We start from the raw sequence: 22,794 nt of genomic DNA, 5'->3' as shown, positions 1-22,794 counted from the left end.
GACTTCCAGCACATGTTTTGCTCAAATGCACAGGCCTGACACCACCGGGTCTGCTAAGTCACGTGGATCTAATATCTGGCTCGGGGCGTCCCTTGCGTACCATCCAGGTGCCTCTGCCCTCCGACCTGGGCCGGCATGGCCTGTGGAGTCTCCCGGAGATCCGCACCCCTTCCCAGAGCTTCTTCATTAAGGTGACAGGCAGAGACGAGGAGGGCTATCCCTTCCAGCGACTGTCGAGCGTCTCATACACAAACATCGTTCCAGGTAAGACAACCTTGCACTCTCCTTTGCAAACATTTCTCACACTTCATCAATCCCTCGTGTGAACTTTGACCTGCGTTTCCTTCCTTACGTAGATCCCCCAGCTGTGAGCATGCCTGATCTGGTGAAGGGTCTCTACATGCAGCCTGCCGTGATCCGCTGTGCGGTGGAAAGCGACATCCCTTACAGGCTGAGATTTGCTAGAAGCGGAATAACGCTGGGAGAGGAAAAGTTCTTCCAGTAAGATTTCTCCCTGTCACGTTTAATAATTTGTAACATTTTCATTCCGGTATGTGCTGCCACACTTGATTCACTCCACCTTAAATACTCTGAGCAGTTTCTAGAAATGGCATTCACTATGGTCTTCATCATATATAATATTACTGTACCAGGTCTCGTTGCGGGATCATGGTGACTGGGAAGAATCAGGCTGGGGTTAGCAGACTTTTAAAGACTTTTTCTTTATATTCTTGTCGAGTCTCTCTCTCCTTTACTCTCCGTCCCTCTCAGTCTCTCTGGGCTCCCCTTCTCCTCCCGGGATCCTCACGCTGCTTTAAATAAAGAGACAGGTGATTAGACAACCCGCTCCAGCTGGGTTATCCACTCACCTGCAGCTGCTTCGTAGCCGGCTTCCGCACATGCTCCGCCCACTGGCGACGCACGGACCACGCCCCCTCCACCATTACATTTCGACATTTCTGTCAACGAATATTTGCTTCAGCCTGCGACACATAGTCATTTTGATAGTAGGCTATTATAGCTAATATAGACACTTACATCATGTGTTGTCTTCTTTATAAGACTTATATACAGCTTTTGATTTTTTACGGCTCCGGACAGATTTGTTTTTTGAATTTTTGGCCTAATATGGCTCTTTCAACATTTTGGGTTGCCGACCCCTGGTTTGATCAATCAAAGTGTCTTTATAAAAGTCTGGTTCTGATCAGTTGGGACTTTGTGTGCCTGAGTGCTAACGTAAAATGACGACGATCTTGTTGCTACCTGTCTTTATATCAGAAAATCTGGCACTGCATCATGGGAGATTGACCGCGCTTCAGCGGAGGATGAAGGCCAGTATGAGTGCACGGCGCAGAGTGGAGCGGGACAAGGACGCGCCTTAACCCAGCTGACTGTTCGAGGTATGGTCCTTTTTACACAGTCAAGCCACACTTGCTCACGTTTGTGGAGGTTTGTGTCAAAGTTCGTTGGTGACGAACCCCAAGATGCAGAGAAGGAGGCAGGCATTGCGTGGGAAAACATGATTTAATTTAAACACTAAAACAAGAACAAACAAAAGGGTACCAACAAAAGGCGCGCACGAGGCGGATAACAAACTAAAAGAGCTAGCATGGGAGCTAGAAAACAAAAGGAGCTTAGCATGGAAGCTAGCAAAAACAAAAGGTTCTAGCATGGAAGTTAGCGGGTATCGAGCAGGAAACAGATGTTGTACATGTAATACGAAAACAAACTTGGAAGCAGGGAACAAAAGGCAGTAAGCTAAAAACCGCAATCAAATATAGCTTACCGCAACGCTGCATTGACAAGACATGATACGACACGACAGGTAGCAATGACAAGAGCGACATGACACAACAATAATCCAGCCCTGACTGAAAGACAAAGCAGGTACAGACAGGAGCGGGCTGATTGACACCAGGTGTGGCCAGGTGCCAATCAGCCGCAGCTGAGGAAAAACAGTTTGGTGTGGGTTCACAGTGTGGCGCATATTTGTAACATTGTTAAAGTTGTTTATACGGCCACCCTCAGTGTGACCTGTATGGCTGTTGACCAAGTATGACTTGCATTCACTTGTGTGTGTGAAAAGCCGTAGGTATTATGTGATTGGGCCGGCACGCAAAGGCAGTGCCTTTAAGGCACGCCCCCAATATTGTTGTCTGGGAGATATTCGGGACAATGGTTGCCCCGGGAGATTTTTGGGAGGGGCACTAAAATTCAGGAGTTTCCCGGGAAAATCGGGAGGGTTGGAAAGTATGAATGGGAGACGCAACTGCTGTGTACTTCTCCCTATGTACAGAAGCGGGAGAATTTGACGAAAAAAACAAGTCCCAAACTAAACTCCTGGAGGAGAGGGGGACCAGGATTTTTTTTTTTGCAAAGCACATGTACAAATTATGACAGGGGTAGGAAACCTATGGCTCTAGAGCCAGATCTGGCTCTCAGATAAATCTTAGCTGACATTGCTTAACACGATAATCATGAATAATTCCGCTGGTAATCACAGTGCTAAAAATAACGTGCAAAATATAAAACATTCTCATGCATTCAAATCCATCCATCCATTTTCTACCGCACCTATTCAAGAAGTCGCATTAATGGTAAGAAGTATTTTATGTCACAATGTGGGGGTTGCAGCTTGCTGCGGGGTCGTTCTCCCAGGAAGGCAGACGGACTACTCGGGACATGGCATTTAGGTAAAAACATGATTTAATTTAAACTAAACAAATATAAAAACAAAAATCGCTCACAGTGGAGGCACAACTTGGGCTAAGGAACAAAGCTAACGCATAAACAGACTATGAACACAAATCAAAGAAAACTTACTTGGCATGGCATGAAGCACGAAACTATGGCAACGCATGAAACAAGTCAGCACAGAGCAAGAAAAGATCACATTGACGCCAGGGCGACTGACTGGCAAAGACGAGCTTAAATACTGCCTCTGATTAGTGCTCGGGAAGCACGTGAGCAGGCATTTTGTCCACCAGAGACAGGTGGACAAAATGAGCAACCAAGGAAACCAGACAAAGGAGTGGAAAAAAACAGGAACTTAAAGAGTCCAAAGGACAAACAGCACATGGCCAAACAAAAACATGATCAACAGACATGACATTTTATTTATTATTGGTTAGCTTCAGAATAACAAAGTTATCAACAAGAATAAGAGACTTATTATACTCTAAAAATGTTGGTCTTACTTAAAAATGCACGCATTTAGTTGTATTCAGTGTTAAAAAATATGATATGACTCTCATGGAAGTACATTTCGAAATATTTGGCTTTAATGGCTCTCTCAGCCAAAAAGGTTCACCACCCCTGAATTACGACATACAACGCGAGACTTGCAACGAGAGCTAAGGGAGATGGCATCCGGCCTAAAGCTGTCGCCACCAGTGGCGCTGCTCTGTTTTCCGTCTTCATTCAGCTTTTAGTTTGTTGTTTAGTGCTCTCCCCCCTCAATCAGCAAAAGTTTCCATCCCCAGATGGACGCAGCGGTTTTTACCAGGTGCACCTTAAAGGCCTACTGAAACCCACTACTACCGACCACGCAATCTGATAGTTTATATATCAATGATGAAATATTAACATTGCAACACATGCCAATACGGCCTTTTTAGTTTACTAAATTACAATTTTAAATTTCCCGCAAATTATCCTGCTGAAAACGTTGCGGTATGATGACGTGTGCGCGTGACGTCACGGATTGTAGCGGACACTTTGTTCCAGCCCCGATCCTAGCTATAAGTCGTCTGCTTTAATCGCATAATGACACAGTATTCTGGACATCTGTGTTGCTGAATCTTTTGCAATTTGTTCAAATTAATAATGGAGACGTCAAAGAAGAAGGATGTAGGTGGGAAGCAGTGTATTGTGGCCGCCTTTAGCAACACAAACACAGCCGGTGTTTCTTTGTTTCCTTGTTTACATTCCCGAAAGATGACGGTGAAGCTTTACTATGGAACAGAGCGGTCAAGCGAACATGGTTCCCTACCACATGTCAACCAGCAGGTTTCGGTGAGAAAATGGTGGTAATAAGTCGGCTCTTACCGTAGACATGAGCGGAGAGCTTGCGTCGTTCCTCCTACAGCTGCGGACTCTCTTGCCTCCTCCCACCGGCCGCCCCCGACCGTCGGATGCTTACACCGTGGAGAAGGGGAAAAAAAAAAAATCTCAGCCTCGTCGAGAAACGTGGATTCCCTCGGACACACTGGCGGTCACCACACCCGCGACCACACCCCTCCGACTCTCAGGTTGTATAGGTACGACCATATAATCTAACTAAAACATTAGTAACACAATAAGCAGTTAAGGGATTTTCCAGAATTATCCTAGTAAATGTGTCTAATAACATCTGAATCGCTCCCACTGCAATCGCCTTTTTTTTTCCAAGTCCTTCACTCTCACTTTCCTCATCCACGAATCTTTCATCCACGCTCAAATTAATGGGGAAATCGTCGCTTTCTCGGTCTGAATCGCTCTCGCTGCTGGTGGCCATGATTATAAACAATGTGAAGATGTGAGGAGCTCCACATTGTCTGCTACTTCCGGTAAAGGCAAGGCTTTTTTATTAGCGACCAAAAGTTGCAAACTTTATCGTCGATGTTCTCTACTAAATCCTTTCAGGAAAAATATGGCAATATCGCGAAATGATCAAGTATGACACATAGAATGGACCTGCTATCCCCGTTTAAATAAGAAAATCTAATTTCAGTAGGCCTTTAAACATGCACCGCTCAAAACCTTTCCAAACATTTTCTTCGTCGCACCGATGCTTGCTCCGAGCTTTTTTAAGATGTTGTTCACGTCTTCTTCAAAACAGAGCCTCCTCCAGTACTGAAGCCGGCGGTCAACGTGACTTCGTTAGTCGGAAGTGTGGCTGTGCTCCCCTGCCAAGTAGAGGGCTCCATGCGCTACAACTTGACTTGGCATCGAGCGGGACGCAGCGTCCGAGCCCGCTCGGGGAGGGTGAGGCTGCTTTCCAACTCGTCGCTGCAGATCAGCGGTGTGCGGACTCAGGATGCCGGGGAGTACCAATGTGCGGCCACCAACGCCCACGGAGATTCCAGGATCACAGTGTGGCTCTTTGTCCCAGGTATGGCATGGAGATAGTCCAAGGTCATCTGTCTAAATACTTAAAGGGGAACATTATCACCAGACCTATGTAAGCGTCAATATATACCTTGATTTTACAGAAAAAAGACCATGTGTTTTTTTAACCGATTTCCGAATTCTAAAAGGGTGAATTTGGCGATCTAAACGCCTTTCAATTGTCACCTAGGTAGTCAATCCGTCATTTTCTCAAACACATTATAAACATCGAGTCAAATCAGCTCTGTTATTTTCTCTTTTTTCTACTGTTTTCCGTACCTTGGAGACATCATGCCTCGTCGGTGTGTTGTCGGAGTGTGTAACAACACGATCAGGGACGGATTCAAGTTGATTTACGTGGAATGTGCATCGATTAGCACGGCATGCTAATCAACGCTAACATGCTATTTAGGCTAGCTGTATGTACATATTGCATCGCTATGCCTCATTTGTTGCTATATTTGCATCCAGCCTTTCCCTCCACTCACATTTAATGCCAAACAAACACATACCAATCGACGGATTTAAGTTGCACCAGTGTCAAAAGATGCGAAAGTCCCTCGTTTGTTCTGCACATTTTACCGACGATAGCGATGGCACAGAAATGTGGGGATATCCTGCGACACTCAAAGCAGATGCATTTCCAACGATAAAGTCAACGAAATCACAAAAGTGAGTTTTGTTGATGTTATTGACTCATGTGCTAATCAGACATATTGGCTAATGGCATGACTGCCAGCTAATCAATGCTAACATGCTATTTAGGCTAGCTGTATGTACATTTGTAGCTATATTTGCATCCAGCCTTTCCTTCCACCCACATTTAATGCCAAACAAACACTTACCAATTGACAGATTTAAGTTGCTCCAGTGGTCAAAGGATGCAATCGTTGGTTAGAAGGCGATCGCCGAATAGCTTCAATAGCTATTCGCTCCATAGCTTCAGTTTCTTTTTCAATTTCGTTTTCGCTATCTGCCTCCACACTCCAACCATCCATTTCAATACATGCGTAATCTGTTGAATCGCTTAAACCGCTGAAATCCGAGTCTGAATCCGAGCTAATGTCGCTATATCTTCCTGTGCTATCCGCCATGTTTGTTCGTATTGGCGTCACTATGCGACGTCACAGGAAAATAGACGGTGGATTTACAGATATCGAAAATCAGGCACTTTAGATAGCGATGGCACAGAATTGTGTGGATATCCTGCGACACTCAAAGCAGATGCATTTCCAACGATAAAGTCAACGAAATCACAAAAGTGAGTTTTGTTGATGTTATTGACTTATGTGCTAATCAGACATATTGGCTAACGGCATGACTGCCAGCTAATCGATGCTAACATGCTATTTAGGCTAGCTGTATGTACATTTGTAGCTATATTTGCATCCAGCCTTTCCCTCCACCCACATTTAATGCCAAACAAACACTTACCAATCGACAGATTTAAGTTGCTCCAGTGGTCAAAAGATGCAATCGTTGGTTAGAAGGCGATCGCCGAATAGCTTCAACAGCTATTCGCTCAATAGCTTCAGTTTCTTTTTCAATTTCATCAGAACTATGTAAGCGTCATTATATACCTTGATGTTGCAGAAAAAAGACCATACATTTTTTGGACCAATTTCCGAACTCTAAGTGGGTGAATTTGGGCGATTTAAACGCCTTTTGTATTTTTTGCTCTCAAGGCGATGACGTCAGAACGTGACGTCACCTAGGTAGTCAATCCGTCATTTTCTCAAACACATTATAAACATCGAGTCAAATCAGCTCAGTTATTTTCCCTTTTTTCGACTGTTTTCCGTACCTTGGAGGCATCATGCCTCGTCGGTGTGTTGTCGGAGGGTGTAACAACACGATCAGGGACGGATTCAAGTTGATTTACGTAGAGTGTGCATCGATTAGCACGGCATGCTAATCGATGCTAACATGCTATTTAGGCTAGCTGTATGTACATTTGTAGCTATATTTGCATCCAGCCTTTCTCTCCATAGTGTACATCATATGTGTTATACTGTATATCATTTTAACAATAATTATAAAATATATTAACGACTTTAAAATCATCGGCGGTTACTCAAAACGAGTATGACAATCCTCCTGGTAGGGGTTTATCCTTTTATGGAGGATGCCTGTGCGTCACTTTGTTTAAGGTGGCGAGACTGGTGCACAGACAGTCACCCACATTTAATGCCAAACAAACACTTACCAATCGACGGATTTAAGTTGCTCCAGTGTCACAAGATGCGAAAGTCCCGATCGTTTGGTCGGCACATTTTACCGGCGATGCTGAGGCAGACATGGCCGAATAGCATCAATAGCAATTTGTTCAATAGCTTCAGTTTCTTCTTCAATTTCGTTTTCGCTATCTGCCTCCATACTCCAACCATCCGTTTCAATACATGCGTAATCCCTCGAATCGCTTAAGCCGCTGAAATCCGAGTCTGAATCCGAGCTAATGTCGCTATATCTTGCTGTGCTATCCGCCATGTTTGTTCGTAATGGCGTCACTATGTGACGTCACAGGAAAATGGACGGTGGATTTACAGATAGCGAAAATCCGGCACTTTAAAGCCTTTTTTCGGGATATTCCATGATGGGTAAAATTAAAAAAAAAAAATCGAAAAATAAAATAAGCCACTGGGAACTGATTTTTATTGGTTTTAACCCTTCTGAAATTGTGATAATGTTCCCCTTTAACACACAGACCTCCTGGTTCCTGTCAGGATCATCTGGTTTCCATTACAGGCAGAGCCATCCTTCGGTTGGACTGAGTCACGTCCTTGTCAGAAATGTTCCTCTTGAGACGCACATTAAACTTTGCGGTTTCTACCGTGGCATGACCTAAGACTTTTTCAGATGGATTTCGCCGACACCCTTTCGACAAAGAGTGACTGGTCTTTGTTTCATTTCTACCGCAGAGGCACCTTCTGTGGTAGTTCACCCCCAGAACCAGGTCTTCTCCCGAGGGGATGAAATCCGCCTCGTCTGCTCAGCGTCCGGCTCTCCCCCTCCCGTGCTCTTCTGGAGCCATGGAAACATGTTTCTTGCTAATCGGCCGCGGTAAGAGGACTCTCAGCGCCACTCAACACCTCCGGCACAAAGGACTCATTACATTCCACTTTAGCTCCAAGAGATTGCCACATCCTGTTTGTAGAATTGTGGAGAGTTCTGGTTTACGCTCTGTTTTTGCCAAACACAAAGCACTTCACGGTCCTGTGTGTGTGTGCTTATTGAAGGAAAAAAAAAATAGATGGCTTTATACACAAGAGAAAGAAAACGGCTTTGTACAAACGCCTGTTTTGCAGTACATCTGCACATGCAATCAAGTATTGTGAATTCTGCCAATTACCTGATGCAGGATGAGTCTACACCAACAAGGAGTTCTGACCATAAGAGAGGCTCTCCCGGAGGATGCCGGGAACTACACATGTCTGGCAAGCAATGTGGCCGGGACTGCATCGCAGTCTGTCTCCATTTCTTATGCAGGTAGTCCATCATGTTCCTGCATTAGTAGGTCAGGTTAGCAACACTTGTCAGACCATTAGAAATGTCCTTTGATAATAACGATTTAAAGGCCTACTGAAATGAGATTTTCTTATTCAAACGGGGATAGCAGGTCCATTCTATTTGTCATATTTGATCATTTCGCGATATTGCCATATTTTTGCTGAAAGGATTCAGTAGAGAACATCGACGATAAAGTTCGCAACTTTTGGTGCTGATAAAAAAGCCTTGCCTGTACCGGAAGTAGCAGACCATGACGTCACAAGTGTGAGGAATCCTCACATTGTTTATAATGGGAGCTGTCACGCCAAATTTCTTCCGGGGGGAAGGTTTTTGTTGGGGGGAAGAAATTTGGCGTGACAGCTCCCATTATAAACAATGTGAGGATTCCTCACACTTGTGACGTCATGGTCTGCTACTTCCGGTACAGGCAAGGCCTTTTTATCAGCACCAAAAGTTGCGAACTTTATCGTCGATGTTCTCTACTGAATCCTTTCAGCAAAAATATTTCTTCCCCCCAACAAAAACCTTCCCCCCGGAAGAAATTTGGCGTGACAGCCCCTCCAATGCCTGAAGGGACCCCAATGAGGGCGTGACAATACCAAGTTGTATGACTCTTAAGGGTTACAGCTGCAAAATTAGCAAAGCAAAAATAGCTTGAAAGGTTAGCATGCTGGAATGCTAATATTTTTTTCCTCACCGTTAAGGGTTACAGCTGCAAAATTAGCGAAACAAAAATAGCTTGAAAGGTTAGCATGCTGAAAAGCTAATATTTTTTCCTCACCGTTATTTTTCACCTATGACAATCAGCCAGTTATAATGCTTTTAAACAAGGCAGCTGTGTGGGCTGCTTAAAGGTCCTTCCACCCTCATTGGGGTCCTTCAAATTATATGACTCTTAAGGGTTACAGCTGCAAAATTAGCGAAACAAAAATAGCTTGAAAGGTTAGCATGCTGGAATGCTAATATTTTTTCCTCACCGTGAAGGGTTACAGCCGCAAAATTAGCGAAACAAAAATAGCTTGAAAGGTTAGCATGCTGAAATGCTAAAATTTTTTCCTCACCGTTATTTTTCACCGATAACAATCAGCCAATTATAATGCTTTTAAAACAGGCAGCTGTGTGGGCTGCTTTAAGGTCCTTCCACCCGCATTGGGGTCCTTCAAGTTATATGACTCGTAAGGGTTACAGCTGCAAAATTAGCGAAACAAAAATAGCTTGAAAGGTTAGCATGCTGAAAAGCTAAAATGTTTTCCTCACCGTTATTTTTCACCGATGACAATCAGCCAGTTATAATGCTTTTGAAACAGGCAGCTGTGTGGGCTGCTTAAAGGTCCTTCCACCCTCATTGGGGTCCTTCAAGTTATATGACTCTTAAGGGTTACAGCTGCAAAATTAGCGAAACCAAAATAGCTTGAAAGGTTAGCATGCTAGAATGCTAATATTTTTTTCCTCACCGTTAAGGGTTACAGCTGCAAAATTAGCGAAACAAAAGTAGCTTGAAAGGTTAGCATGCTGAAAAGCTAATATTTTTTCCTCACCGTTATTTTTCACCTATGACAATCAGCCAGTTATAATGCTTTTAAACAAGGCAGCTGTGTGGGCTGCTTAAAGGTCCTTCCACCCTCATTGGGGTCCTTCAAGTTATATGACTCGTAAGGGTTACAGCTGCAAAATTAGCGAACCAAAATAGCTTGAAAGGTTAGCATGCTAGAATGCTAATATTTTTTTCCTCACCGTTAAGGGTTACAGCTGCAAAATTAGCGAAACAAAAATAGCTTGAAAGGTTAGCATGCTGAAAAGCTAAAATTTTTTCCTCACCGTTATTTTTCACCGATAACAATCAGCCAATTATAATGCTTTTAAAACAGGCAGCTGTGTGGGCTGCTTTAAGGTCCTTCCACCCGCATTGGGGTCCTTCAAGTTATATGACTCGTAAGGGTTACAGCTGCAAAATTAGCGAAACAAAAGTAGCTTGAAAGGTTAGCATGCTGAAAAGCTAATATTTTTTCCTCACCGTTATTTTTCACCTATGACAATCAGCCAGTTATAATGCTTTTAAACAAGGCAGCTGTGTGGGCTGCTTAAAGGTCCTTCCACCCTCATTGGGGTCCTTCAAGTTATATGACTCGTAAGGGTTACAGCTGCAAAATTAGCGAAACAAAAATAGCTTGAAAGGTTAGCATGCTAGAATGCTAATATTTTTTTCCTCACCGTTAAGGGTTACAGCTGCAAAATTAGCGAAACAAAAATAGCTTGAAAGGTTAGCATGCAGAAAAGCTAATATTTTTTCCTCACCGTTATTTTTCACCTATGACAATTTAGCCAATTATAATGCTTTTAAAACAGGCAGCTGTGTGGGTTGCTTTAAGGTCCTTCCACCCTCATTGGGGTCCTTCAAGTTATATGACTCTTAAGGGTTACAGCTGCAAAATTAGCGAAACAAAAATAGCTTGAAAGGTTAGCATGCTGGAATGCTACTATTTTTTTCCTCACCGTTAAGGGTTACAGCTGCAAAATTAGCGAAACAAAAGTAGCTTGAAAGGTTAGCATGCTGAAAAGCTAATATTTTTTCCTCACCGTTATTTTTCACCTATGACAATCAGCCAGTTATAATGCTTTTAAACAAGGCAGCTATGTGGGCTGCTTAAAGGTCCTTCCACCCTCATTGGGGTCCTTCAAGTTATATGACTCGTAAGGGTTACAGCTGCAAAATTAGCGAAACAAAAATAGCTTGAAAGGTTAGCATGCTAGAATGCTAATATTTTTTTCCTCACCGTTAAGGGTTACAGCTGCAAAATTAGCGAAACAAAAATAGCTTGAAAGGTTAGCATGTAGAAAAGCTAATATTTTTTCCTCACCGTTATTTTTCACCTATGACAATTTAGCCAATTATAATGCTTTTAAAACAGGCAGCTGTGTGGGTTGCTTTAAGGTCCTTCCACCCTCATTGGGGTCCTTCAAGTTATATGACTCTTAAGGGTTACAGCTGCAAAATTAGCGAAACAAAAATAGCTTGAAAGGTTAGCATGCTGGAATGCTACTATTTTTTTCCTCACCGTTAAGGGTTACAGCTGCAAAATTAGCGAAACAAAAGTAGCTTGAAAGGTTAGCATGCTGAAAAGCTAATATTTTTTCCTCACCGTTATTTTTCACCTATGACAATCAGCCAGTTATAATGCTTTTAAACAAGGCAGCTATGTGGGCTGCTTAAAGGTCCTTCCACCCTCATTGGGGTCCTTCAAGTTATATGACTCGTAAGGGTTACAGCTGCAAAATTAGCGAAACAAAAATAGCTTGAAAGGTTAGCATGCTAGAATGCTAATATTTTTTTCCTCACCGTTAAGGGTTACAGCTGCAAAATTAGCGAAACAAAAATAGCTTGAAAGGTTAGCATGCAGAAAAGCTAATATTTTTTCCTCACCGTTATTTTTCACCTATGACAATTTAGCCAATTATAATGCTTTTAAAACAGGCAGCTGTGTGGGTTGCTTTAAGGTCCTTCCACCCTCATTGGGGTCCTTCAAGTTATATGACTCTTAAGGGTTACAGCTGCAAAATTAGCGAAACAAAAATAGCTTGAAAGGTTAGCATGCTGGAATGCTACTATTTTTTTCCTCACCGTTAAGGGTTACAGCTGCAAAATTAGCGAAACAAAAGTAGCTTGAAAGGTTAGCATGCTGAAAAGCTAATATTTTTTCCTCACCGTTATTTTTCACCTATGACAATCAGCCAGTTATAATGCTTTTAAACAAGGCAGCTATGTGGGCTGCTTAAAGGTCCTTCCACCCTCATTGGGGTCCTTCAAGTTATATGACTCGTAAGGGTTACAGCTGCAAAATTAGCGAAACAAAAATAGCTTGAAAGGTTAGCATGCTAGAATGCTAATATTTTTTTCCTCACCGTTAAGGGTTACAGCTGCAAAATTAGCGAAACAAAAGTAGCTTGAAAGGTTAGCATGCTGAAAAGCTAATATTTTTTCCTCACCGTTATTTTTCACCTATGACAATCAGCCAGTTATAATGCTTTTAAACAAGGCAGCTATGTGGGCTGCTTAAAGGTCCTTCCACCCTCATTGGGGTCCTTCAAGTTATATGACTCGTAAGGGTTACAGCTGCAAAATTAGCGAAACAAAAATAGCTTGAAAGGTTAGCATGCTAGAATGCTAATATTTTTTTCCTCACCGTTAAGGGTTACAGCTGCAAAATTAGCGAAACAAAAATAGCTTGAAAGGTTAGCATGTAGAAAAGCTAATATTTTTTCCTCACCGTTATTTTTCACCTATGACAATTTAGCCAATTATAATGCTTTTAAAACAGGCAGCTGTGTGGGTTGCTTTAAGGTCCTTCCACCCTCATTGGGGCCTTCAAGTTATATGACTCGTAAGGGTTACAGCTGCAAAATTAGCGAAACAAAAATAGCTTGAAAGGTTAGCATGCTAGAATGCTAATATTTTTTTCCTCACCGTTAAGGGTTACAGCTGCAAAATTAGCGAAACAAAAATAGCTTGAAAGGTTAGCATGCAGAAAAGCTAATATTTTTTCCTCACCGTTATTTTTCACCTATGACAATTTAGCCAATTATAATGCTTTTAAAACAGGCAGCTGTGTGGGTTGCTTTAAGGTCCTTCCACCCTCATTGGGGTCCTTCAAGTTATATGACTCTTAAGGGTTACAGCTGCAAAATTAGCGAAACAAAAATAGCTTGAAAGGTTAGCATGCTGGAATGCTACTATTTTTTTCCTCACCGTTAAGGGTTACAGCTGCAAAATTAGCGAAACAAAAGTAGCTTGAAAGGTTAGCATGCTGAAAAGCTAATATTTTTTCCTCACCGTTATTTTTCACCTATGACAATCAGCCAGTTATAATGCTTTTAAACAAGGCAGCTATGTGGGCTGCTTAAAGGTCCTTCCACCCTCATTGGGGTCCTTCAAGTTATATGACTCGTAAGGGTTACAGCTGCAAAATTAGCGAAACAAAAATAGCTTGAAAGGTTAGCATGCTAGAATGCTAATATTTTTTTCCTCACCGTTAAGGGTTACAGCTGCAAAATTAGCGAAACAAAAATAGCTTGAAAGGTTAGCATGCAGAAAAGCTAATATTTTTTCCTCACCGTTATTTTTCACCTATGACAATTTAGCCAATTATAATGCTTTTAAAACAGGCAGCTGTGTGGGTTGCTTTAAGGTCCTTCCACCCTCATTGGGGTCCTTCAAGTTATATGACTCTTAAGGGTTACAGCTGCAAAATTAGCGAAACAAAAATAGCTTGAAAGGTTAGCATGCTGGAATGCTACTATTTTTTTCCTCACCGTTAAGGGTTACAGCTGCAAAATTAGCGAAACAAAAGTAGCTTGAAAGGTTAGCATGCTGAAAAGCTAATATTTTTTCCTCACCGTTATTTTTCACCTATGACAATCAGCCAGTTATAATGCTTTTAAACAAGGCAGCTATGTGGGCTGCTTAAAGGTCCTTCCACCCTCATTGGGGTCCTTCAAGTTATATGACTCGTAAGGGTTACAGCTGCAAAATTAGCGAAACAAAAATAGCTTGAAAGGTTAGCATGCTAGAATGCTAATATTTTTTTCCTCACCGTTAAGGGTTACAGCTGCAAAATTAGCGAAACAAAAATAGCTTGAAAGGTTAGCATGCAGAAAAGCTAATATTTTTTCCTCACCGTTATTTTTCACCTATGACAATTTAGCCAATTATAATGCTTTTAAAACAGGCAGCTGTGTGGGCTGCTTAAAGGTCCTTCCACCCTCATTGGGGCCTTCAAGTTATATGACTCTTAAGGGTTACAGCTGCAAAATTAGCGAAACAAAAATAGCTTGAAAGGTTACCATGCTGGAATGCTAATATTTTTTTCCTCACCGTTAAGGGTTACAGCTGCAAAATTAGCGAAACAAAAATAGCTTGAAAGGTTAGCATGCTGAAATGCTAATATTTTTTCCTCACCGCTATTTTTCACCTATGACAATCAGCCAGTTATAATGCTTTTAAAACAGGCAGCTGTGTGGGCTGCTTAAAGGTCCTTCCACCCTCATTGGGGTCCTTCAAGTTATATGACTCTTAAGGGTTACAGCTGCAAAATTAGCGAAACAAAAATAGCTTGAAAGGTTAGCATGCTGGAATGCTAATATTTTTTCCTCACCGTTATTTTTCACCGATAACAATCAGCCAATTATAATGCTTTTAAAACAGGCAGCTGTGTGGGCTGCTTTAAGGTCCTTCCACCTTCATTGGGGTCATTCAAGTAGTTTCTTTCGGGTGGAAGGTTTTTGTAGGAGGAAAGAAATTTGGCGAGACAGAGCCTCCAGCAGCAAGAGCTATTCGGACCGAGAAAACGACAATTTCCCCATTAATTTGAGCGACAATGAAAGGTTTGTGGATGATTACATTGATAGCGAAGGACTAGAAAAAAAAAAAGGAAAATTGATTGCATTGGGACGGATTCAGATGTTTTTAGACACATTTACTAGGATAATTCTGGGAAATCCCTTATCTTTCTATTGTGATACTAGTGTTTTAGTGAGATTATATAGTACCTGATAGTCGGAGGGGTGTGTCCACGGGTGTCTTGAGGCCAGTCTCTGAGGGAAGTTGACGGCAGCTGCATGGACGGCGCAAGCTCAGCTGATCGCCGGTAAGAGGCGACTTTTTACCACAATTTTCTCACCGAAACCTGCCGGTTGACAAGTGGTCGGGATCCATGTTCACTTGACCGCTCTGATCCATAGTAAAGCTTCACCTCCGGGAATTTTAAACAAGGAATCACCGTGTGTTTGTGTGGCTAAAGGCTAAAGCTTCCCAACTCCATCTTTCTACTTTGACTTATCCATTATTAATTGAACTAATTGCAAAAGATTCAGCAACACAGATGTCCAGAATACTGTGTAATTATGCGATGAAAAGAGATGACTTTTAGCCACAAATGGTGCTGCGCTAATATGTCCTCTACAGTCCGTGACGTCACGCGCACGCGTCATCATTCTGCGACGTTTTCAACAAGAAACTCCGCGGGAAATTTAAAAATGCAATTTAGTAAACTAAAAAGGCCGTATTGGCATGTGTTGCAATGTTAATATTTCATCATTGATATATAAACTATCAGACTGCGTGGTCGGTAGTAGTGGGTTTCAGTAGGCCTTTAAGCCATGAGGAGATGCAAGTGTGGCCACATTCCGCTCAGTAATTCAACTCCAGTTTTACTTATATTGACAATGTTGAGTATTATGTTTCAGACATCCGTCAGTGGCTGCTGGAAACCACAACCTTTATGGACTGAATCATGTCATTTCTAATAACCCTGATCGGACAAGGCAGCGCCTTGCTATTGTGTTGAATTTATTATCCCCTCAGCTGGAGTTTTTTTTTCATACTGGAAGCTTAGAATTGTTTATTCTATTTATCTATCTTTCACTTGACCTTTATCTAATTTTGACTATTTTCCTCAGAGGTTCCAGTCATCACCGTGGTACAACAGCTACTACTTGTAGCTGTTGGGGGTGATGCTACTCTGGAGTGTCGGGCTAATGGAATACCCCCTCCACTCATCCATTGGTTTAAAGGTAACACTCTATTACAGGGGTCCCCAAACTTTTTGACCCGGGGACCGCATTGGGTTAAAAAAAATCTGGCCAGGGGCCGGGCTGTGTATATATATATATATATATATATATATATGTATGAACCCACACCAGGAAACCAACCAAAAAAGAGCAAAAAACGAAAACAACATCATCTGGTACAACCCCCCATTCAGCAAAAACGTCTCAACCAATATCGGCCACAAGTTCCTCACTCTGATCGACAAACACTTCCCCAAAAGCAACACCCTAAGAAAAATATTCAACAAGAACAACATTAAATTGGGCTACAGCTGTATGAATAACATACAACAAATCATTTCAAACCACAACAAAGCAATTGCAAAAGGACTGCCTACCCCCAGACTAAACGACTCTGAAACCAATAAGGAATGTAACTGCCGCAAGACACCTGATTGCCCTCTCAACGGGGCGTGCTTACAAACATCAGTCATTTACCAAGCAATGGTAACACGCAAGGACATTAGCACATCCAACACGTACGTAGGATTAACTGAAGGAGCGTTTAAAGCCAGATGAAATAATCACAAGGCCTCCTTTAGAAACCAGACTTTACGGAATTCTACAGAACTCAGCAAGCACATTTGGAATCTCAAAAACAATAATGTTGAATATTCAATAACATTGGCAAATTCTTGCATCCGGCACTCCTTACAACAGTGGTAATAAAGGATGCAACCTATGCTTAAAAGAGAAACTGTTTATTATATATCATCCAGACCTGTCAACCCTCAACAAGCGCAGTGAAATCATATCAACATGCCGTCACAGACGGAAATACCTCCTAGGTAACACATGAGCCAATCACCACGCTCCTACGCCTGCCTTTACCCACCCACTCTGTGCCCTATATAAACTTGTATGTGAATTCTTCCATTAAAATCTCCTGATGATTGAGGGAACCCCTCATGAAACAGTTCTGTAGAGATGAAGTAGTCTTGTGATTTTTCCCACACATCCATATATATATATATATATGTATATATATATATATATATATATATATATATATATATATATATATATATCTAAATATATATATATATATATATATATATATGTATATGTGTGTTTATATATATGTATGTGTGTACATATATATGTATAAATCAATCTATATGTATAAATATATACATGCATATATGTATAAATCAATCTATATATATAAATGTATATATTTATATGTCTGTATGTATGTGTATATATACACTATATAATATATACATACTATATATATATACAGTATATATATACAGTATAAATATACAGTATATATATATATATATATGTATATGGATGTGTATATATATGTATGTGTGGGTCACACAATCGCGTGTTAAAATAAAAATGAACTTTCTTAACTTGTTATTATCATATTAAATTTCACAGCTGCAGTAAAAATACATTGGGATAGTTAAAGATCAAGAAAAGTTTTTTTTGTTTTTTTTTCATGTTCCTAGGGGACCTTGAAGTGGGCGCTGCTCCTTTCGTTGAGCAGGACATCCACCGTGGGACCCTGCACATTCGAGGGGTACAGGAAGTGGATGCTGGTCAGTACAGCTGTGTGGCCAGCAGCCCTGCTGGGACTTCATCTGGCACAGTCAGTCTGGAGGTTGGAGGTGAGACCTGGATGCCTTCAAACTCCAAATCAAACAAAGCAATACGTGTCCCTGACCGGGTTTCTCTCCACAGCGGGCCCTTTGTTCTCTGAAGCCCCCGTGGACACGACGGCTAACGTAGGGGAGAACATCACCCTCCCCTGTGCGGCCCGAGGTTTCCCGCGACCGACATTGACCTGGTACACACAAGACGGGAGACCTATCCTCACAAGGGAAGAGACCCACGGTAGAAAAATGCAGCTGCAGAATGGATTCCTCCTAATTCAGAGTGAGTTACCCCATGAACTTTAGTGGCTTACACCAGGACTACTCATATATTTTCTGTTACACCGCCCTCGAGGAAGAAGAAAATAGTTCGCGGCCACTCTCCACCGTGACTATAAATTGTAACATTTGTCCATAAAATTGTTAGGACTTTACCTCGACATAACATTGTAAGATGATTAACATCAAAGGAAACGACACACCAGTCTTTCCTCGAGAGAGAGACTAACACGCAAAGCAAAATAAAATCAGTGGGCTGGAACCTTTTAAATCAATCAATCAATCAATGTTTACTTATATAGCCCTAAATCACTAGTGTCTCAAAGGGCTGCACAAACCACTACGACATCCTCGGTAGGCCCACATAAGGGCAGGGAAAACTCACACCCAGTGGGACATCGGTGACAATAATGACCCAGTGGGTCATTAGACTTCAAATAGACTTCACAAAGACATTTATGTATTGCATTGGAAGAAATGACTAATCTTGACCGCTCTAACTCTTTTGTACTCCCGGGACTAAATGTTTATTGACCCTATGGAGTGTACTTAATTTTCTAGCCATAGAGTAACTAAAGAACAAAAATGTCCTATAGAAGTTTTATAGTGTAGGATACCTGTTTGGATTCTTATTTTTTACAACTTTTTTTTTGTTCAAAACTAGAAATTCCGTCGTGAATAATAGTAGCAAACATGTCATATATATATATTTTTTTAATTGTAACACTTTGAATTTCTATTCTAAGTAGTTTCTTTTTTTTTTTTAAAGATTTGCATAAAATTAGTTATCTATAGTAAATGTTAAAGGGCTCCGGTGTGTATATATATATGTATATATATATATATATTAGAGATGCGCGGATAGGCAATTATATCATCCGCAACTGCATCACTAAAGTCGTCATCCACCCCCCGTCCACCCAAACCAACATTTTATCAGAACCGCAACCGCCCGCCGCCCACCCGCTGAAATACATCAGAGGTCGGCCACCTTTACCACTCACAGAGCTATTTAAACCGGTTTCACAGAGTAATGAAGACAATGGGAGCCGCCAATGTTCTCGCGATTATCCAATGGCGTCCATTCTGATGACAAGAATATGGGCGTGGTGTGAAGCCATTGCCTCTGACACCTTCAACAACATGTACAAACCGATTGTTAATCCGGCAACATGTTGTGTGCAGCTTCCGCAATCACACGTACAAGATTGAAAGGCATACTGGGTGATACAGAGTACACTGATGGTTGTGATATAAACAACTTTAACACTTACTAATATGCGCCATGCTGTGAAGCCACACAAAACAAGATTGACAAACACATTTCGGGTAAACATCCTCACAGTAACACAACATAAACGCAACACAACTAATACCCATAATCCTTTGTATCCGTGAGTCTTCCTGAATATATTTTACACCCCCGCGCCCCCAACCCCACCCACCTTACCGACGCACGGGGGAGTCAGGGTTTGCTGCTAGCGGGGTGTATGAAATAGTCAGGCAGTGTCATGGATACAAAGGACTCTGGGTATTTGTTGTGTTGCGTTTGTTGTGTTACTGTGAGGATGTTCTCCCGAAATGTGTTTGTCAATCTTGTTTGGTGTGGCTTCACAGCGTGGCGCATATTACTAAGAGTGTTAAAATTGTTTATATCACAACCATTAGTGTACTCTGTGTCACCCAGTATGCCTTGCAGTCGTGTGCGTGTTGCTGCGGAAGCCACACACACAACATGTTGCTGGACTGACAAGCGGATCTTACATGCTGTAGAAGGAGAAAAAGTCAATGACTTCATAGCACGCCCTAGTACTTATTATCTGGGTGACTGCCGGCAGTCATTCTAGAGAATATTAGCGTTTTCTATTGTCTTCTTAATTTTGTGACATGGGTCATAAATGGCTATTTGAATGGTAAAGGATACCGATCCCAGAACCATGTATATCAAATATTTCCGGATGGTTCAACCGCCACCCGCCCGAATCTAATTAAAATCTATTTTTTCGTCATGTCACCGGCCCGACCCGAGGTTTATCCCACAACCAGTAAAGTTGGCACGTTGAGTAATTCGTAAATAACAACAGAATACAATGATATGCAAATCCTTTTCAACTTATATTCAATTGAATAGACTTTAAATACAAGATGTTTAATGTTTGAACTGAGAAACTTAATTGTTTTTGCAAATAATCATTAACCTTGAATGTAATGGCAACAACACATTGCAAAAAAGTTGTCACAGGGGCATTTTTACATTTTTACCACTGTGTTACATGGCCTTTCCTTTTAACAACACACAGTAAACGTTTGGGAACAGAGGAGACACATTTTTGAAGCTTTTCAGTTGGAATTCTTTCCCATTCTTGCTTGATGCACACCTTAAGTTGTTCAACAGTTGTGGTATTTTACGCTTCATGTGTGTGCGTGTGTGCAATGGTGGAGGAGGTGGGTCAGTTCTTCCAGCAAACATTGCAGAAGAATTGGTGGAGCGTGCATGCAAATGTGTTGCATCTGAGGAAAACACTTTGCTTGGTGAAAATAAACATCTTCTTGCGGCTTGCACCTGCAGGTTGGATCAACATTTGTAAATTACAGTAACACGTTTCTCTGCATGTTCATCGCTTGTGGGGCAGCCGAACAGAAACTTAAGGGTTCCTGGTACAAATCCAGCTTCCGCCATCCTAGTCACTGACGTTGTATCTTTGGGTAAGACACTTGACCCACTTGATGCCGAGTGCCAAGCAGGGGGGTAATGGGTCCCAATTTTATAGTCTTTGGTATGACTCGGCTGGGGTTTGAACTCGACTTACCGATCTTACGGAGGACATTCTACTCTGCAAAAAGTCAGTGTTAAAAAACAAGAAAAAAAATAAATAAAATTAGGTGTATTTTATCTGAACTAAGCAAAATTATCTGCCGATAGAACAAGACCATTTGGCTTGTCAAGACTTTCCAAAACAAGTAAAATTAAAGCTGCAAGCAGCGTTGGTCGGGTCCGCCTTTGGCTGCTGCCCCCACGACTGAAGCCTTGGTCTTAGTCAGACCAACATAGAGGTCTTTGTTTCATGTCTCTACGACATTCCTAACAGAAGTTACAAGCAGTTTTGTCTGGAAAAAGGTGACGGCTTTTTACAAAACTTTTATTTTGAAGGCGTAATTGCCAACTTCCTGTTGATTTCAACTGAAAGATGCCAATCATCAAAATGTAGGTCTATGTGAGACCTACATTGAGGTTTTTGTTTCATGTCTGTCCGACATTCCTACCAGAAGTTACAAGCAGTTTTATCTGTTTCCTCTTCCTAGGAGCATTTTTTTCTGTGTTTTATTCAAAAATTGCAATAGAGCGAAATTTTGAGTTTTCAAAAATTGCGCTAGAGCGCAATTTTGAGTTTTATTTTTTATTTTTTTCATTAGATCGCAATTTCTGCCAGTCCTGAGGTGTCTGCCAAGTTTGGTGAGTTTTGAAGCATTTTAAGGGGGTCAAATTACAGCTCACAGAGGCAAAAGTAGCATTTTTTGCAAAAATTTTGCTTCGAATGAGTTTTTTGCTAAATTTCTGTTGATTTTGGGTACAGACGTTTTTTATTGGAAATGTAGGTCTAAGTCAGACCTACACAGAGGTTTTTGTTTCATGTCTCGACGACATTCCTAACGGAAGTTACGAGCAGTCTGTTTTTTATCTCTTCCTAGGGGGCGCTAGCGCGCAATTTTCATTTTTGGGGTTTGGTTGCTTAATATGTTGGGGTGTCACGGTAGACCGACGTGTGTGTCAACTTTGGTGAGTTTTGAAGCATGTTAAGGGGGTGAAATTGGGGCGCGACGGTGCGGAATAATAAAGAATGATAATAATAATAAAACGCACGAGATTCAATAGGGTCCTTGCCTATGGCAAAGGACTCCTGTGGAGTCCGTTGCCATAGGCAGGGCGGACCCTAATTAGCTAACCTCAATGGACCCAAAAATACCTTAAAATAAGTATATTCTCACTAATAACAAGTGCACTTTTCTTGTTAAAAAAAAATATGAGAGTTTTTGCTCAATATGTTGAAAAATGTTTTTAAATGAAGTAAATGCTAGTGCCATTATCTTGACATAATGATATGCGCTTGGCCTTACCTTTTTTCGAAACTAGCAAACTTATACTAAAAACTAATTTAAGTTCTTAATGGAAAAGCAAAAAGGCAAGCGCTTGTTACTCTCGGGGTCTCCTAGTCACTCAGGCCAATCCTACTGTCTAAAATGCCTTTTTTCATCGATAACATGACATCATGACATCACTTACTATTTTTTTTTTATTTTAATTTTGAAAAATTCATCTGAATGTGCATGAACTATTTCTGTTCAAAATAGCTTGAAATGTCACATGTTAAATGTTTAAGTACTAACTGTCAGTTTACTGTACTGTACTGTACTACTATTTTCTATTGTTTCATTGAAAATAAATCAGCAAAGTCCATTAGGCTGTCATCTGTTTTGATTATGAGACACAATTGTGTCAAAGTCATGATTTTTTTTTCATGCTTAAAATAAGAAATTATTACTTTAAAAAAATAATTTTATACTTGTGAGTGTTGTTGACACACCTTTGCAACAGTTGATATTCTAGTTTCAAGCATGTTTTACTCAATATAGGTCATCAAATCTCAGCAACAAGCTGCAATATCTTACTGAGATCATTTAGGAGCAAAACCCTTAAAACAAGTAAAACACT

The 22,794-nt window shown here is 41.2% G+C and overlaps 1 protein-coding gene across 1 annotated transcript in view; it reads left to right on the top strand.

Annotated features, from left to right (window-relative positions):
* The window catches only part of hmcn2 (hemicentin 2), a 229,065-nt gene that overhangs the window by 31,029 nt on the left and 175,242 nt on the right, over positions 1–22,794 (top strand). The window contains exons 8-16 of the mRNA XM_061906866.1: positions 1–264; positions 357–501; positions 1,279–1,400; positions 4,820–5,092; positions 8,007–8,148; positions 8,447–8,574; positions 16,048–16,161; positions 17,661–17,819; positions 17,893–18,087. Of these exons, the coding sequence (XP_061762850.1) occupies positions 1–264; positions 357–501; positions 1,279–1,400; positions 4,820–5,092; positions 8,007–8,148; positions 8,447–8,574; positions 16,048–16,161; positions 17,661–17,819; positions 17,893–18,087 (1,542 nt within the window). The remainder of the gene's footprint in view (positions 265–356; positions 502–1,278; positions 1,401–4,819; positions 5,093–8,006; positions 8,149–8,446; positions 8,575–16,047; positions 16,162–17,660; positions 17,820–17,892; positions 18,088–22,794) is intronic.

Source organism: Nerophis ophidion, linkage group LG07 (assembly GCF_033978795.1).
Source record: "Nerophis ophidion isolate RoL-2023_Sa linkage group LG07, RoL_Noph_v1.0, whole genome shotgun sequence".
Lineage (NCBI taxonomy): Eukaryota > Metazoa > Chordata > Actinopteri > Syngnathiformes > Syngnathidae > Nerophis > Nerophis ophidion.
The sequence above is the reverse complement of the archived record's forward strand: the minus strand, read 5'-3'. Positions and strand labels throughout refer to the sequence as shown.